Genomic DNA, 20,068 nt, shown 5'->3' on the forward strand with positions numbered 1-20,068 from the left:
TACTCACCAAGGCTGCATATATTTGATTAAATTCAGCACAAACAGTAATATTGAGAAATATCATTACAATTAAAATAAGGGGTTTCATTTTAAAATGTAATTTGTTCCTGTGATGACAAAGCTATTACTCTTCAGTGCCATAATTATTTTAATATGCTGGTATATGATCTGGTGTTCAAGAAACATTTCTTTGGATTCTTTGATTATTCTCTTTCAAAGAAAAAAAATATCTTACTGACCCCAAACTTTTGAACAGTGGTGTAAATCTGAGCAAAAAAAGGTTCCTCAGATGGGCGGAGAGTACAATACAGTGACACAGCCTGCCTGAGCACTGCAGGTGAGCCAAACTGAGTTAATTTATAAAATAATAGTGTTTGTGCAAAAACCCATTTAATTGGCACATTAAAGACAGTATATGATATCTTATAGTGATGTTAAGTAATGTCCATACACATAACAATCCCGTAGCCAAAAACCATCCCAAGTTCATTTCCATTCCTTGTATGGCAAACAGATCTCACTAAAAACTCAATCAATTATGAGCAAAACACACAGTTAATGAGAAAGCCACTGGTGGACTGCTAATGGAGAAATTTCTTTCCTTAAAAGAGGAACTGCATAAATTTCAAAAAGGCAAAAACAGATTTCAGCAAATTCAAAATTTGACATTAATCTATAAGTTATACTATTTTACGTAATTATAACAAATCCCACTTTTTGTTTTTAGCAATAGTATAGCTGTTTTTATGCATCTATCCACTGCTTTAACTACAGAAATATTGTGTGAATGAATTGTTATCTTTGTTACATTACAACGCCATAAATGTGAACTGAACACGCAGCAGTGTCTAACACATCTCGTGCCAATGTTTTAGAGGTGAAAAGTAGGGATGCACCGATACCACTTTTTCCAGTACTCGCCCGATACTGATACTTTTATTTTTGGTACTTGCCGATACCAAGTACCAATACCAATATTTTTATTGCATTTGTACATTTTTTAAATATTGGGTACAGAAACCAAAAGGGTATGTATAATGTTAGTTGGTTAACTTCATTTATCAAATAGATATATTCAGACACCTTCAACATTTCTCACATTATATTTGCTATAGTTTAGAAAATGGTAATAAAATATGACAAGAACTCAGAGTTACAATGTGTCAGAACAAATTCAGCTTGATAATGTTAGATCATTTTGATAGAAAGGTATGTAATGGATTACAATCAACCAAAATAATTCAGACAGCTGTTAGTATGACAGTATTTACACAACTATCAATACTTTGTCGGGCAGCCCTTAGCCTCAATGACAGCCTGTAGTCTCCTGGGCATGCTGTCACCCTGCTTCATGAAAACCTCAACTTCAGTTTATTTCCCAGACTCGGTCTGAATAATTTTTGGACCCAAATTTGTATCAATTTTACTGGTAGTCCACTGTATGCACATAATGTGTGGTATCGGCGTTTGGTATCGGGGGCATTTTATCGAGTACGAGTACAGGAGACCAGTATCGGGCCCAATACCGATACCAGTATCGTATCGGTGCATCCCTAGTGAAAAGTTCAAGGCTAGAGAGAACAACCATTAGATTTAGGGAAAGGGGTCAGTAGGTGTGACATTGAAGCTGGCATTAGCAAAAATGCCCAGTGTCCCAAGGGAGGTAAAAATCACAAAGATCCAGAGGAAGAGTCGATCAACCACCATGGCAACATACTGCCAGTCCTCCTTTAACTGAGAGGAAGACGGGGGAGAAAAAAAGAAGGAAAAAAAGTAGAGAAAGGGAAAACGAAAAGATGATTGGTAATGGCAAACAGTGAGAACAAAGGGAACAAAGATTTACAAAGCTCTGACACACAGACAGAAGTAGGAAAAGTAACCTATAATTCTGGCACAATTGGCTATAGTTATCATAAACCACTTACAGCCTCGTAATCTTTCTCCGCCTGCAGCTGCTCTGCGATGTAAGTGATGGCCTCTACAGCTGACTTGAGATCTGGAGGAAGGGCGAGGTAATGACTGGGGCCGTCAATGAACTTCCTCAGGTCGGTGCATGGACCATCAGGCTGGTACCTGCACCACAGGGAATGGAGGAAGAATATCACTGCACATTACAACACTGATTTTCGGAATTCAGAACATGCTTGGCATATGTGTACTGCCCAGAAACCTACTCTATACAAACATGCAAACGCTTATGAGAATGCTTAACCAATGCACTGCAAGCTCAAGGTCCCACTGAACATACTTATTGTACATACTTTAACTCAACGATAGTGATAGTTACCTTCAAATATTTGTACAAATAAACTAGAAATGCTCTGTTTCATATGAAACATATTCTTATGCCGTTAGCAACACCAAGGTCATGGGTTTGTTTACCAGGAAATGCATCAACTGAATAAACCTAAATGTTGAATGCAATGTAAGTTGCTTTGAATAAAAGCATCTGCCAAATGCAAAAATGTAATATAAAATATAACGTTATTGTTTGTGGTAAAACTTGTCCTCATACTAGTACACTGTATTTTTTTGAAAGTTGTAAATCAAACAAAGGTTACTAAAGTCTCAGTCTTTCTACTTCAAAATCTCAAGTTTAACTCAATGTGTTACTTTCCATTTCTTTGGAATTATTTGTGAAATTTGTTTCAAAGGAAATTATATACCAAATTTTTTACAGCATAACTTCTGTCATCATTTACTCACTTTCATGTCTTTCCAAACCTGTATGAGTTTCAGTTTTTACTGATTCTTATTATATGGAAAAAAATACAATGGAAGTTAATGGGAACCAAAACTGTTTGGCTATCAACATTCTTCACAACATCTGCTTTTGTGTTATGTAGAAAAAATACATTTATACAGGTTTAGAGACATGATGCAAAATTTTAATTTTTGGGTGGACTATAATTTTAAATATCCTTTTTTCAGAAGTTTAAAGTTAGCATGAAACAAAAGTTATGATCGTCTTTTCTTCGTCTCGAGGTTATTATCTCACCCTTGCACTTCTGAAAACATCATCGGAAAAGAGATGTCATTGAGGGGAAGGGGAACTTATTTTGGTTCAAAATTATGATGGCACAATAATTTAATGATATGCACAAACACTTTGTTTATGATAAACACTGCAATAATCCATAACAAAATAGGAATAGTCAATTTTGATACCATGGTGACTTTAGGAGTTAACCTCAGTAAATTTCTTGGACTGTATCAGGATGTTTTAAACACAGGCTGAAACCTCAAACAGCAAGTCTAAATCCGTGGTGGATCACATTACTTTGTCCTTGAGAAAAGGGTGCAAGCGTTTAAAGCCTTAGAATGCATTGGGCTGTGCGTGCGTGTGCACCCACATAATCCAAAATCAGAAAAAAGACTACTTCCCAAAACTCCTGTCAAGGTGACCCATCCAAATGTGTACCGCAGATCATATTCATTCACTCACCAATTAAAAATTTCACTCTTTCATTTACTGACTCACTCAATCATTCAGCCTCTCACCCAGTCATTCTCTTTTTCCAAATCACTGCTTTATGCTGATGGTGTCACCACCCACCCATGAAATCCTTCCAATGTGCTGATGAAATGCTTATCACCACTGATGTGTTGCATTCCTCTTTTGTGAATCTGTTCGCTAACATCTGTTTCATTATGAATCCCCTCTCTTTCTTGCTCTCCCACTGCCCCCTCTCTTTCTCTTCATCCATTTTTCAGATACGACACCTCCCCTTCCCACCACAAGGGGTCAGTGTGACTCTTCATTTTTTTCACAGCTCTCGTATATTCAGATGCTGGTACAGGAGTTCATTGCAGGTAGTCTGTGGTTCCCCAATGAGCTTCAGTGACCTGAGTGGAACCCCATTAGACTGAGACATACGTTAATGCCAGGCTGAGAGCACAGCGGATTGGGAGAAGCGGGCAAAGGAAAGCTTTAGCCCAGCTGAGGAGTGTGTGTTAAAACATGTGGGATGGATGGGGTTTTTTTTTCAACACTTACAGCCATAAGTTACCATCAGATGCATATTCAGAATGGCAAAGCTCCAATTTGTTTTACTGGTTTCTGCACAACTTTCAGAAGTCAGTGAATACAGTATTTTATCAGTCCTCCAGGGAAAAACATCACCAGGCTGCTAAAACGAGAACTTCCAAGGAAGAAATTAACACTGGATTTTACAAAGTTTGCAAGGTTCAAAGATACTCCGAGTATGTATGAGAGTACTATATGTCTGTGAAATAATTAAGAGTATTTTCAGACAAAGTCTAAATTAATTTTCTACAAATTATTATTATTTTTTAAAGTCAAATCGCAGAATCTGCAATGGCATTATTTGAATGCAAAATCACGCCGGTCTAATATTGTGGTATGATTGAGATGAGATTTACACTACCATACAGTTTTAAGTCAGTATATTTCTTTTTTAAAGAAATCAAATCTCTTATTCAGCAAGGATGCATTAAATTGATCAAAAGTAACCATGTGAGGATCCTGCGATACTGAAGACTGGAGTAATGTCTACTGAATTCAGCTTCACTGTAACAGGGATAAAACTGCATTTTAAAACATAATAAAATGGAAAATAATTATTTTAAATATTAATACAATTTCACAATATTACAGTTTTTACTGTATTTTTAATCAATAAAAAAAAAAAACTTTGAACATAAGATATGTCTTTCAAAAACATTAAACAATCTTACCTTTGAATGGTTTGGTGTTGGTAAATATCACATTTAAAAAGCAAACTGTGGTTATATGTTGCAACTATCATTTTAGATATCTTGGCCAGAATAAGTTAGATGGCAATAGTCAAAAGTCTGGCGAGTGGCTGCACAAGACCAGTGTATTAAATTAATGAAACAAAAGGTCAATGGCATCCTCTGCCGGTCTTGAAGATTTTTTCCTTCCCCCTCCCTCCTCACTCTGTACGTCAGCAGACACAGATGACTAATCAGGAAAGACTAATTTGACTAAAACATGGTGGCAATGGTGCCAAAACACGCTATAAAACCAATTAAAAAGCAAGACACCGCTGCCTCATCGAATTTCTCTCGCACTCTCTCCTGTCTCTACATCTCCTCCCTCCTCTCTTGAGCCTGATGCAAGGCAGGTCTAATGTGTCAGAGTCAATTTGTGCTGATCCTTTTTATTTTAGTGATGATTTCTTCCTTTTTTTCTCAACCCCCATTCACACACATACCCCAGACACACAGGGCTCACTGAGAGTGAAATTCCCTGGTTGAGGTGATTTAAAGTGTATAAGAGAGGGAGGAAAGGATTAATCAAACCCTAAGGCGTTTAACTGTACTCACACACACACACACACACACACACACACAGAGGGCTCCATGAGGCTGAGACCAGTAGTGTAAATGCCTCTATTTTGCATTTTTCTAATGAAACAGACTACAGTTTTTCATTACAAAATTTATTATCAGCAAATCAATTCCAGTTAAAATTAATTACAAAATTAACATGAGTTTCAGAATATTTTAGCATCAGGAGCTTACCTGTGAGGTTTGGGGAAGAGGAAGTTGGTGTTATTGGGCTTGCGGATGAAGTACTCATCGGCCACTCTGCTGATGGCTTGGGTGTTCTCTTTTTTGACAGGTTTCTCAAGAAACAGAGGGGTCTCCACTTTAGGTCGCAGCATCCCCAGGTATGGAGGCAACATGTGGATAAAAATCTAGAAGAAATGCAATTTTACAGTCTTATAAGTTTCTACATTAATATTCATATACTGTATTAACAGATGATGACTTACTCAGAACAAGTGTAGAGAAATAGTGTATGATTTTTAAACTTTGAACTGCATGTTTGTTATTTGTCCATCCTCTTTTCACAGCACAATAATAATTATGTAAGCAAAACAATAATTCCTAGTGCACTTTATTAATAGCGCTATAGTGTTGTGGAACAACAATCGCCTAGAGATGGCCGAGTCCTCGTTTCATCTGCATGACTGTTGTCTATTTTGAACTATTATCTATTTTTGTCTGTTTTACATTTTTATCCTTTTTTCATAAGTTCGTAATTGGCAGATTGGGGTGTTTTGGAGTGCCCATGAATAAAAGCAAATGCTAAATGGAAACATTTTCTGCATCTGTCACTTTAACAATATAGCCGTCAATTTGATGAAAGCAGCTGACTCCACACAATTTTCACAAAAGGATATCCATCTCCTCACAAAAGTTTTGTGTTTTACTAATGCTTATTTATTCTCAACCAAAACAAAACCCCAAAAAACATTTCATCACAGTAGAAAGCAAAAAGTTCAAATGCTATATGAAATCTTCTTTGACACTGTGACTAGAGGCTTCTGTACTGACCTTGCGCACCCAAAGGGGCATTTGGTGTGTGCTGGGGGAGCGATGGTGAAGGTTGAGTACCACAACACTGAGGATGACAGAAAAGGTGACCAGGATCATGGTGAACATCAGGTAGTTGACGATAATGGGAACACCCAGTGATGTTTCTGGGACTTTGTTGGCCAGCAGAAGCAGGAAGACAGTTAAAGTCAGCAGTACATTGATGGAAAGACCCATCTTCTCCCCTGAAAAGAAAAGAGAGCTTCTCTTGATCTACTCATGCATATACTTACACAGAGTCTTAATGTGTTTTTGTGATAAGGTTAATTGTATATAACGGAATTAATTGGCCAAACTATACAAGCTGTGGAATTAGCTTGTTCTAATGATCCCTTCATGATTTGTTACACTCTTAACTGGTAGAACTGAAAGACGGATCCTGTTTAACTGTACAGGTATAAACTCTATTTATAATGGACAATAATAGGACATTCATTAGTTCAAGGTCAATAAAACGTGAATCTAATAAAAAGGCCATTTGTATTGATGTTTATTCATTTTCTGTGCATACTGATTCTCTTCTGTTTTATGTTCTGGATTTAAAGCAGATTTGATTTATTTTACCATTTACAACAAATCTGGTTTTGGTTTGAAATAAAAAACAAAACAAAAACAAAACAAACACTCCTCACCTGCATCAGGTGGCAAGTAGAAGTTAAAGATGGCAATGATGGTGATGAGGATACAGGGCAGGACGATGTTAAACACGTAATACATGGGCTTCCTCTCGATGATCAGGTAGAAGGTGATGTCCTCATACAGGTCCTCTCGCACATTCTTTCTAGAAACCTTGTGACGAATGTGCCATTCTCCACTCTCTGGATGAGAGATCAGTAAAAAAACAAAACATTGTTTGTTTTTGTGTTCAGTTGAATACATGGCAGAACATTACAATGATATCATACATCATTGTCATTCTGAGTGAATTCAAGCAGTGTGTGTAAAGTTAATGGGCAATAGGCTGAAATCATGTACAAAGCGAGGTTTAAACAAGGCTTCACAAAGCTTCTGAACGTTTAAAAGGTTGCTGAGCATTGCTAGAAGATGTCTAGGGCATTGCTAGGTTGTTTTAGTTCAGAGGTGTCCAATCCTGCTAACAGAGGGCCAATGTCCCGCAAAAATGAGCTTGCCTGGAAGCTTTTAGTGAGTCTGAAGACCTTGATTAGCTGATTTAGGTGTGTTTAATTAGGGGTTGGAGCTAAACTCTACAGGACAGTGGCCCTCCAGGAACAGGATTGGACACCCCTGTTCTATATGGTTTCTTAACAGTTGATATAATGTTTTTTTTCCCCAGTGGTTGTTAGGGTATTTTTAAGCTGTTGTTAAGATGTTAATAGGGCATTTCAAGGGTGTTGATAGTTGGTTGATATTGTAGTCTTAGATGAAATTTTTGAACGATCTTAATGTTCATTAATGAACACCACAGACTTTTCAGTATGAACGTCAAGAGGTAGCAATGTTTTAGTGTTATAGTGCCATTACCACTAAAGCCTGTGTCGAAGACTATCTCTTGGATTTCATTTCCTCTCTTATCAAGGCCATGCTGCAGATCCACTTCTGAGGAATCATATGTATACGAGTGGAAAACCATGGTGCAATTTTGCCAGTCAAAAGGAAAGTATGTCACCTGCAGATGGAGAAAAAGGTACCAATAGTTTGTGCATGTTAGTATGTGTGCTTGCAGCTTGTCTGACGAGCATCTTTCCACTCAGATCTTCCTTTAATCATCTCTCTTTCTGCTTTTCACACATGCAAAGACCAGATGGAACATCAAACGCAGCCAAACTAGAGCGAGGCCAAACAAAAGCAGCAATACAAATGAGGGGAGAAACATTCACAAAAGAGTATCAGAGAGAGAGATCCTCACTTCTATGAGGAAAAGTAGACTTTTTTCAACAAGAAATTATCCCCAATAGTGTCCTACTGTAATATATTCATAGTGCTGAGCATAAACACTAGAGATTTAATGCGTCATTAAATTTCTTGTGATTTTACACTTCCTTACAATATTTAAAGGTCTCATCCATAACTTACTCTTATCACTACAGTATTTACTGAAAGATGCTGAACATTCATCAACAAGAACAATACCGAAAAAATTAGTGCTTAAATGAAAACATTAAAGTACTGATGATGGTGGAGTCAATAATATTAATACACATCTAGAATTTTTATGGCATGTTGTTAATGTTTCATAGCCCTTATTTAAAGAATTAGAATGTAGAGCACTTGATTTTTATTACCCAATCATCATCATCTACACATTTCCTAACGTAATATTGAGTAATTTGCAATATAAAATGTCTGTTGTATTTTAGAATTTACCTTTACTCCGCAGGAACTCTTGTAAAGAGCTGGTGGAGTCCACGTCACACGGCCGTTACTGTAGGCTTGCACGTGGACCTGTAGAGCTACACCAAATACGCCATCATTGCTGCACACACAAACAGGGTTTTAAATGCAGTATAAACTTGTATATCATCACTAAAAACATGGTTACACTTCTATTACTTTTCCCCCTGAAATTCTAAAATACTGAGTCCACATTGACAGTATCCGATTCAAAAAGCAAGTTTGAGAAGTTTGAATATAAAAAAACAAATCACTTAAAATTTACTTCAAATCACTCGTTTTTCTTAAGAAACATTGTCCAACAGCGACACCAGCAGGTAAAGTTACAGTAGGAGTCTGCGTCTCTCTCACCTTCCCTGAGCCCATCGAGTTTTAACTGACCCCCTAAAGTGTGCCGCGAGTTTGCTGGGGGGTAATTGAGAATGAATGGGGTAAGTCATGTGAGAGGAGGCAATGCCTCCTAGAAGTAAACTTATGACGGGCCAGGAAAGTCCTATCGCTATCGCTGTAGCTATGCTGAATAAAAAGCAGAAACGTTTTGACTGATGAAACTTGAATACAACACATGATTGCGACAATATGTTTTTTGTTTTGTTTGTTTTTCCAAGTCATCTTTAGGTAATAAATAAAGTATATGTATAATGCAGTGATAACTGACCATTTTATTACAGTAGCCTTAAGAATCTTTATTCTGTGATAGAAATGGCAAAAAAGTGTTTGTAGTACATAAATCAATCATACAATTGTCACTAGGAAAATATGGGGAAAATATTATAGAATACAAATGTATTGGTTATTGTCCAGCTGCATTAAAAGAGGTAAGAAATAATAATAATAATAATAATAATTATTATTAATATTATTAGTCAAAATAAATCAAATAAGACATGTCTGTCCCCCTAACTTCTGAAATCCCCTGTGTGGGAGTTTTTATTGAGCAATCAGCTTGGTGAAATTTAAAGTAAATCTCTGTGTCTGTGACCAGTATTTACCGAGCTTTGATGACTGAATGATCCGAAAAATTCAAAAATAGTTAAAAGTTAACTATTAAAAAGAATAGCTGAACATAAATTCACAAATAAAATATATTGTTTAAATTGTTACTGCCTTGAGTTATTATTTTGGAATAAATGTAAAATGCTTAAAAACACTAACTTGATGAGATTCATACTTGGCTTTAATAAATAGAATATTGATTACATTGTAAATGTAAAAAATATAAAATATAGATTTTTTCTGATAGTGTAAGTAATGTTTATTTAACCAAGAAAATGTGACTGGGACATGAATTTACATTTGATTAAAAAAAACAAAACAAAAAAACGTTGACTTCCCCTCCTTATTTCAGAACACCACCGATATATATTTTCTATCAGTACAAACAGTACGAACTGATTGGAATCACTTAAAAAAACTGAAATGGACTGCAGATTTTAGCTGCATCATCACTGCTGAAGCATTATTAGATACTGAACACCCACCACCACTGATTATTTGGCTCTAGTTACAGATACTCAGTAATGCTAAGAAACATGGACTCAGCATTATGTCTCAGAGAGCCATTATGTGTTTCTTAAGATGTCTGTAAGGTGACGAATGCATTTGAGGTTTCTTTGAGTAAAGATACTGGCCTGCAATTTTTTTAACATTTCTGAGAAGACCAGAGTACTTAAAGAGATAGTTTACCAAAAAAAAAAAAAAAAGTTACTGTACTTGCACATATTCAAGTTTAGTGTCTCAGTATGCTTTGTAGGTGCTGGGAAACAGCATTGGCTCTTTATCGCCTTGTAACCCTAAGTGTGTACGTGTGTATAATTTACAATGAATAATGGCTTACATTTAAATCCGTTCTTCACACAAAGCTATAATATGACTTAGAACAGTGTTTCCCAACCTTTCTTTAGTCGCGGCACCCGTTGGAAATTTTAACAAACTTGTGGCACCTTACAAAATTAATTTTGTCACAATATTTGAATTTCTGATTTCGATATGATACTTTGAAAAGTATAGATATTCGATACAGCAGGGAAGAACTGCAGAATATACTGTCATACAGATATTTTTTATATTATTTAAAAAATTGTCCATCAATGGTGGCAATCAGTAGGCTAATTTCTAATGAAAAGACCAATTTATATGACAGATTTTAATGTAGGCTTTTATTCATATGTAAACATTGTGAGATAGCTAGTTATAATGGTAATTAAACAAAGTTTTGCTCACTCAGTGTATTTTTGATCTTACAGTGGGGTAATTTTGTTGCAGTAGCAGGAGATAGCTTGATTTAAAACTTTGAATTGAATAAAAAATGACAAGGAGGCTAAGCAGTTAATAATAAAATAAGAACAAATAAACTACGAATGATAGAACAAATAAAAAACAACGATAGGCCTACAAATGAAATAAATTGCTTTTTAGTTTTTCAGGTAGGTCTAACACATAGTAGGGCTATTAAGATTTAATTTTTTTTTACCAATTATCCAAATAATGTTTAATTCTAGAAAGTATTATCAGAGGACACGTGAGCATAACGGTTAGCAGATCAATGAATGAGAGGGCAGCGTTACCAGAGTTGCCCATTTACCACACCTTGTTACAGCACAGTAGGGCTATTGCAGACAGAAACAATACTGTACTACATCGATGTTTCCTGTCAGCTTGATTTTTGAGTGGACTTTGCTGTTCCGATGAGCATGAACGGTATATGAGTGGAGCACTCACATGGGCCGTGAGCGACTGAGCGGAGCACACACACGCATAGAGCGGATAATATGCAGAGCGTCACACCACGTGAAAGTGAATCCTGAGCGGTGAACTAATTTTCGGCAGCCGGAATTTCAGTGCATCTTTAATTATTGGCGACATCAGAAATGGATATTATATAATAGCTGCTTTTTTGAACATTTTAGCAATTTAAAAATATTAAAAAAGGATTTTTTACAAGGCACCCCTGCACTCGACAGGCGGCACCCCGGTTGGGAAACACTGACTTAGAATACAGTGTACAAAGTTTATAGACTACTTTGTCATTTTAGGAGCTTGACAGCCCCTGCTCATTGTCAGCTTGGAGTTTACTGACACTGTAAATTATGTTATTTTACCACATATTGTATGGCTGTTTCATAATAGGTAAGAGTAATACCTACAAATCAGATAGATCAACAATTTGAGCCGTAAATCATAGAGCACTGGTATATAATCCTCATAGGACACAAACCAGGATTTTAGAACTTCCCATCTATTACGGTAATGGTGCTGTGGGACTTGAAGATGTCTCCCATTGAACAGTGTGTAGGATGCAATTTGTGTATGTGTGTGTGTGTAGGAGTGAATGCAGGACCAGCAAGGCTGCTAGTGGACAGCAGTGTTGCTTAATTGGTTATAAAGCAGAGATGAATGAAAGAGGGAGTATGTTTACACGTATGTTTACACCAGCAGTGATGGGGGTCTACCTGGACATTAAAGTGAGAGTGTGTGAGAAAGGAACAGATAGAGAAAGTACATATCTCTTGATAAACTTCACAAAAGCTTTAATCATTTCTGTTATTTCTGCTGTTCTTGCAGAAACACAGCAAAGGCTCTCTAAGATAATGTGCCCGACACTCATAGCTTCTCTGAGATAATATGCAAAGACACACACAGACACACACACACACACACACACACACACACACAGGCACACAACTCACTTATTGATGAGAACAATATCAGGAAGCCACACTTTTCCAGATGGGATGCGCAACACATCAATTCCCCCATAATCTTTGGGGTTCCAGGAGAGGCGATAATCGTTCCACTCCTGTAAGAGCACAAAAGGTGTGTGTGTGTGTACATGTTCATATGCAGATAAATGAGGGTCATCGAAGAAATTATAAGTACAAACAGTTCACCCCGGACCCCCCAATACAGTAAAACTGCACACTTTAGAGTGGCCTTTTATTGTGGCCAGCCTAAGGCACACCTGTGCAATAATCATGCTGTCTAATCAGCATCTTGATATGCCACACCTGTGAGGTGGATGGATTGTCTCGGCAAAGGAGAAGTGCTCACTAACACCGATTAGGACAGATTTGTGAACAATATTTGAGAGAAATAGGCCTTTTGTGTACATAGAAAAAGTCTTAGATCTTTGAGTTCAGCTCATGAAAAATGGGGGCAAAAACAAAAGTGTTGCGTTTATAATTTTGTTCAGTGTATATATGTTCTTGTTTTTCTTCCCAATCCCTCATTTTTACCATTCAACCATCAAGAAAATACAGCAGTTTTAGGAATAAATAAAAAATAAAAAAGTTCAGCTCATGAAAAATGGGGGCAACAACAAAAGTGTTGCGTTTATAATTTTGTTCAGTGTATAAAGAAGGATCCCCGAATTCTCTGCCTCTGATGTATGTTTAGAGTCAAGACAAATAATGGGAACCCTGGCTGCAATGGGAGAAGGGGGTGAAGGGATATTAGAAGCCAAGGGAAAGAACTGAGGCTCAATGGTCAGATCAGTACACAGTCCTGAATGCTATTTAAAACTAGTTTAGGAATGTCAGCTGTCCCAGTCTCAGTACAGAGCACAAACAGTTGGGGGATAGGTCAACACACACCATAACACTCATTTACACATTGTATATACACTTTATATTCCATTTATATTATAATATACAAGCAGTGATTTAAATGTGTGGATGGTTCCGGCCTGAATAGTTATTTGGAGTGATACATTAATGCTATCTCAACATGTGTCTTGTTTTGGACACATATTTGGCTGGTCAAGCAAAAATCATGTGAAATCACTGTTCATAAAGCCTGTAGAGAGGGTCTTGTTCCTCTCTGTTCTGAGTAATGAAGGTGACAAGAAACTTTAACTCTGAGACATTTGCAAAATTGCAAATGTGTGTGTGTGCACTGTTACCCGAGACCTGGTTATTAAATCACAAATTTTTAAGTTAAGAGTTAAGAAGTGAAGGATAGCACGATCTGATTCACATTCCAAATTCACACACTGAACAGCTGAACCAACCGTCAGACTTGGTTCAAACTAGCTTTTATTATGGGCATACAAAGAATTGAAGCTGTTCTTTTGCTAATTTATCCTAACTCTAATTAATAGCATTTCATAAAGGGGTCATACTATACTTTTTATGGTTTAATTTTTACAGTGATCATAACCAGTCATACATTTTTTTTTTTACATAGTTTTTCCCATACTCTGTGGCCCATTTTTTTCCCCTGCTGTGCCTTTAAGAAATATATGTGACATGAGCAAAAACTCTCGAGGAAGACCAAGGAAAATAAAATTAAATTCATAATAAAATGACTCCCACGTTTTTTGACTCCCTCTTTAAGGATCACAGCATTATACACTGCGACACAATGGGTAACAATGTTCAACACACTATTTGATTAAATAAACAAGCAACTAACCACATCATCTAATCAGCTTTTAGCTGTCAGGCATTCATAATGATTTTGCCCCTAATTCGCTTTATAATAATAATAATATTTTAAAATAATAATTAATATATCATAGGCCAAGTCAAACTTATTTGTATAGCACTTTTCACAATATGCATCATTTCAAAGCATAAAGCTGTACTGTTAAAAATGAAACAATTTTTAAAATAAAAAACTAAATAATAATATTAATAACAATAATAATGGTATGTGCCCATTAAGCTACATAAGTGTGTGTGTTTGGGTCTTCCTACCAGGCTGAGGAATGATGAAAGTGTCATGCCTATCCTCACGACGACCCTTTCCTCTGGGCTCCTTGCAGGACGCACTTTAACATTGTATGAAGAAAATAGTTTCTTCATCAGCTGATCTTCTGTTTCTGTTGCACCTAGAAAATATGTTGTTGATAAATATAGCTGCACAACTCTCTTCTACCCTTAGTCTTTAATCTTAAGAGTCTGAGTGTTAAAGCTTTTGCGGGTTAAAGCCCAGAATGTCATGTGCATTGGGCGGTTTACTGTAGGGCTGTCAAAAAATAGTTTGAATTTCGAATATTCGTCGAATTTAAAATAAAAATCCATATTTTTTTGCGTTTTTGCATTCGAATTTTAGGTGTGCGTCAGGCAGCCTTATCAGTGGGGCACGAAATGCGATGTCGATGTAAGTGTCATTGCATTTTAATGCTTTTGTTAGCCTGTCCAGTTGAACCCACTAGATGCGGCGCTTGTTCATTCAAAATATTGCAGAAAAAGAGAACAATCAATGCGGGGAAGATGTTGTTTACGTCAAAACCGAAACCAAGCCATTCACACAGAATGCATATTTATCGCATTTTCTAGAGGGACTATCACCGTTGCACTCGCGTCTCGCACAAGAGAGCCGCATGTTTAGAAAGCTATGTCAAATTAATGTAAGTTCAACTTTTAAAAACAAGTCTCAAGACTTTATGGCGGTTTTCCCCATCCCACTGCATCTCAAGTTTTTAAATGAAGAAAGTACTCTTTGTGATTGGTTTTCGGTTCTTTGTATTAAACTATACATATAATTGTTTAAGCAACTTTATTAATTATATATGGTTTATAAGCATTATTTTAAACATTATGCAAAGATAGTCGTGTTATTTTATTATGCTTTGAAGAAACATGCATAATATTTTGCTCGATGCGCCCTCTTGTGGCCTCAGGGCCCACAGCTTTTTTTCCCCGAACTGAAATTGTGCCTTTTAAATTCGAATATTGATCATATTTAAGTAAAAAAATTTGAATTTAGTTTTTCAGCCCTAGTTTACTGCCTAATTTTTGAATATAGTAATGATGGATGAATGGATGGATCTAAAAATCTGAACATAAAGCTGAACAGATAAGAGGCTCAGCCAATCGCACAGCCTTGGGTGTTCTTAGACCTGCATCATGCACAGTTTTAAGGGTGACTGTTTACTCCACTCGCTCGGCCATTGCTGATGTTTTTATGCATCACGCCTGCTGTTTTTTCCCGCAGCTTTCGAAGGTTAGCTGCATCTATAAGCGGGCCTTCTAGGGGCGCCACATTCATCAAGTCTCACCACCTCAAGCCCTCCAGAATAAAAACTGACAGTTACAAACGACACGCATCACCCCACGCGCCACCTTCATTACCAACCACCACTACCAATGGCTGCTGCTTTGAGCATATGTACACATTTACAGCAGTTTTACTGTGTTTTGACTGACTTTTCTTCTGAGTAATAAAAAATGAAAATAAACCCCAATGCTGTATTCCAATTTTAAAAGACAGTATAATGGGAGAAACTTCATGGAAATGAGAAATCGTTATTTTTTCTGTATGAGCGTTTAAATTGTGAAATAAATGAGGCCCATGGGTACTCGTAAAAACTGTATTCTTTAGAAAATGTCCCTTTTATGTTAAATGGCTTTGGTACCATTTTTACAGGTGGCCAATTCTTCTGACTCATTCTATCATACTTTCACACCATTATTGCGACATACCATGGGAGCATTTGGTTTAAGCAAAAACATTAATTTATGTATCAGTCAAGCCAATAGAAAACCAATGGCAGATACATGTTTCAAATCACCCTTAGGGTTTTTAAATTAAAAATATTATAGAACTATAATGTAAGCTACAGACATCATAAGAAAAAACACTTACATGAATAACTTTAATATCTATCCAAAGGTGTGATCAATGAATATATGGCACTGCCATGAGGTTTTGTGCCAATTCTTAAAGTAGAACTGTGAAAGACTTAATAATTGTACAGTAATGCCACTTACGGTTCACTACAGTCCGCATTCCTGACAAAATATTCTCACAGTATGACTGACATGATACTGCAATTGACCTTTTCACACTGGGGTGAGTTATAGTAATTTGACAGCCTCTGTCATGGTAAGACCTCTGTTTATCAAACCGTATGGTATACTGTAAAATAATGGAATGGAAAGATATGCAAATGACAGGATTTACGCATTTTACTTTAAAGGTAAACTATTTATAGATCAAAAGCTTACCAATATTGAGAAAGGTAGACTGTTATTTTGTGAATTGAGTTAAAATGCTGTAGGCCAATGTTAGAATAAACATTTTCGATGCATTGTTTGGAGAGCTATACTGCAATTCACAACGTACATGTGAAAACAGTACCAAACCAATTCCAATTTAAACAAACAAAGACGACTACAAGAAAGTAACGTTAAAATGCTCTTTTTCAACCCCCCTTTGGTGTTGTAGGACGTCAGATGTTGGATTTACTATCAGGTAACCATATCAGATCACACGTGGCGTTACTTTAAAGTTTACTGGGTGTCCACACGTGCGCGCAACACACAAACTCACTTTGGAAACTTAACCTTACCTGCGATTGCGCTCAGGCCATAGAGGCAGCAGGTGACAATAAACCAGTTCTGGGCCTTCATGACGAATCAGCAAACAGTGATATCTTCATAGAAAGTTAACGTGCGGGTCCATCCGTGTTTGTTCCAGCACACAGTTGGCGACAAGTCAGACCGCTGTCACTGCGCTCGGGTTACAGACTCGCCGCATTCTGCCGTGCGCACTCAATCTAGAGTTCACGCGCCCACACAAAACATCTTTCTGGCAAAATAGTATTTAAAATTAGAAAAATATCTCAGTTATGTTTAAGAACTATGCGAAGCGAAAGGGGGATTTAAAAAAATATTAAAATAGAAAATTGTTGTCTAAACTCACATTACTTCACAATATTACTGTTTATCAAATAAATGCAGCCTTGGTGAGCTTAACAGACGTATTTCATAAACATTGTAAAGAGTTATACATATAGCTATACATTTAATTTAATATTTTTATTTTTATTTTTATTCATACCTTGGTGAACATGAGATACTTTTTGTCAAAAACATTATCTTTAAAACGTAACTTTATATCATTATTTCTGCAGCTGGAATTTCTGTAAATGTAAATGCATTTATGAAACCTTGATGCAGAATCTGTATAATTACAGTCTTTAAATGTATATTTTTTTGTGTAATTTTAGCAGTTACTGTGCTGTTTTTGCAGTGTAAGGATGACATAAGGTAACAAAAGGCCTGAATTCACGAATGGGGTCTGTTTTTCTAATACAAATCCTTTTCCACAGACTAAAAGCATGCATGGTACATTTAAATGTAAATTTGATCCCATATGACCTCTGACATTCTGAAAGCACCCACTGACACATTAAAAATCATGAACATTTCAAACTATTTCCTGCATCCTACAAAAGAGGCAGAGCGCTCATGTCGACCCATATTGAGGTTGTCACTGAGAGTCTTTCCCCAATGTGCTTTTTAAATATGACAAAGTGTTTTGATGTGTTTGAATCCACGCCTGCATATTTATACAGTTCTGGGGTGCTTTTGGCTCAAGAGGAGAAGTATTAATGTGCTGTACTTTTATGTAATTCATCAGCGCTGTTAAAATGAATTATGCAGCTTTATCCCACCAATTAGATTAAAGGATGAGATTTATTCTGCTGCTCTAGAGTTGATGGGCCTTTTGAAATCAGAGATCAGGGGATTGCTGAAGTTTTTCCTACACAGTTAGAGGGATAAAAGATGAAAATGGCTCTTTAGCGAAGCCTGCTTTTGCGTGGGAACAAAGTGAACAAAGCGACACTTGGAACACGTGCCACTTGTCTCCTGTTCATCCTCACTTGAGCATTGCTGTCGAGCCGTGCTGTACTTAAGTAATGCCGCTGGCCCACCACATTCACTGTTTGGTCCTCTGCCAATTTAATCATTATAGAAGTCAACTTAATGCATAACTAATGCTGGCTCACCTGTAAAATACTATTAAGATGGCAAACTCTGGCACTTACCTGAGCACCAATTAAATGCTTCACTTTAAATAAGGACACTGAATGATACATGTGAATGGATTTTGTCACAGAGCGTTAACAGACTCACCAGCAGAAAATAAAACAAATGACACTTTGGTTTTACAATCATACAAATATATTAGTTTTATTCAATAATGTTCAATAATATGTCTCCCATAGACTTATAGAAATAGATATAGATTCTATTGCAAATGCAGGGCTGACAGTGTATGCAGAACAGAGTATTAAGAGTAACAGTGTTAATAATAAATACTAAACAGGAATAATCCTCCTCATCATTTTTTTTTCATTTTAATTTTCAATGTGTCCAGTAAATATTGGTTCATGCATGACTGTATTGGGTTGTTCCTTCCAACACTGCAAAAAAACCCACAGATGTGCCATTTCCGTCCAAGTGGTCCAGTTTTATGTCTTCTCATTCTGTAAGATGGGGAAGACAAAGTTTGAGCGATTCTGTTGAGTCTGTCCTGGTGGTTATTGGTTTCTGTAGCTATAAAAATTAAAAATAGTGTCATCGTGGCTTTGACTGGAAGACCTTTGCTTTGTCTTGGTTTGGAAGACAAGAAAAAAGTCATATGGTTTAGTTTCCTTTCTTTTGGAAGACTTCATTACAATAACTTGGATAATCCATGCAGAATTTACAAAAATTATGGTATTCCTTCGATATAAAGCAGATTCTCATTGTCCATAAGCAAATTGCCTGCCTGTACTGATATGAGGTGGGCATTTTACTATGCACACAGTTTAGTGTGGACATTTTGTGTGTTACGTCGACAGCTACAAACCAGCAGTCAGTTTTGCTGCAGTAGATTCCAACCAGTGTCCATTGAGGATAAAAGATCATGACCTCTGTCGTCTGGTAGAGCAGGGATCAATGTTCATGACACAGGCCAAGAGTTCTGGCCTATTGCTCTTGGTCACCAGTTGTTTTTTGATACAAGTAAGCTAGACTGTGACTGTTTGCCCCACAAGGTTGAATGGCAACTCATATCAACACTATTTCACCAATTTATTCCAAATAAGCAAATCAATTACCAACAACAGACGTATGAACTTTTGTTTCAAGGGACACAAAAACTGAAGCCACAAACAGACATTTTAGACAGTAAAAACAGTTACATTGGTTCATGTTTAAAAAGTGTCACATGATTATGACCACAAACATCTGAAGAGATGGAACAAAGAGAGAATCACGTCTATTTAAACTTTGGCCATTCAATTATATATATATATATATATATAGTAGAATACAGTACAAAAAAACCCTCCAAATAAAAAACATTCTAGCTCAAAATAATAAAGCCATGTATTCATGCTGTTTTTCAAAATTATTAACAAAAAAAATATTGTATTTATATTGACCGATATTACAATATATAGCAATGAACTGCAATTTATTTATAGTATATTATTATTATTATTCATAATATAGTATATTATTATTTTAGTATTATATTTATATATTTAGTATACATACACTTATTTTATCAAAATCAATATTTAAGGTTTCCATGCTGTTTTTCCAAAAATGAATATTTTATATTTATATTG

The 20,068-nt window shown here is 36.3% G+C and overlaps 1 protein-coding gene across 1 annotated transcript; it reads right to left on the reverse strand.

Annotated features, from left to right (window-relative positions):
* Positions 1-373: 373 nt before the first annotated feature.
* LOC107564779 (acetylcholine receptor subunit beta-like) lies at positions 374-17,219 on the reverse strand. The gene is made up of 11 exons (XM_016249936.1): positions 17,015-17,219; positions 14,415-14,548; positions 12,408-12,517; positions 8,692-8,800; positions 7,849-7,993; positions 6,999-7,184; positions 6,328-6,551; positions 5,509-5,684; positions 1,926-2,073; positions 1,564-1,734; positions 374-884 (listed from the first exon to the last, which is right to left on the reverse strand). Exons 1-10 carry the CDS (start codon positions 17,073-17,075, stop codon positions 1,594-1,596), a joined length of 1,434 nt encoding a protein of 477 aa, XP_016105422.1. The 5' UTR covers positions 17,076-17,219; the 3' UTR covers positions 374-884; positions 1,564-1,593.
* Positions 17,220-20,068: the final 2,849 nt, after the last annotated feature.

This window comes from Sinocyclocheilus grahami, unplaced genomic scaffold (assembly GCF_001515645.1).
Source record: "Sinocyclocheilus grahami isolate Dianchi unplaced genomic scaffold, SAMN03320097.WGS_v1.1 scaffold961.1, whole genome shotgun sequence".
Lineage (NCBI taxonomy): Eukaryota > Metazoa > Chordata > Actinopteri > Cypriniformes > Cyprinidae > Sinocyclocheilus > Sinocyclocheilus grahami.

What these genes read in the sequence shown, in the direction of transcription:
- LOC107564779 (XM_016249936.1), bottom strand. Translation starts at nt 17,075, where the DNA reads ATGAAGGCCCAGAACTGGTTTATTGTCACCTGCTGCCTCTATGGCCTG. An exon ending in AGAGTTCCTGCGGAGTAAAG is followed by an intron (nt 7,994 to 8,691) that starts GTAAATTCTAAA and finishes CTCCATCTGCAG; the next exon opens with GTGACATACTTTCCTTTTGA. An exon ending in TGCCCCTTTGGGTGCGCAAG is followed by an intron (nt 5,685 to 6,327) that starts GTCAGTACAGAA and finishes CATTTCTTCTAG; the next exon opens with ATTTTTATCCACATGTTGCC.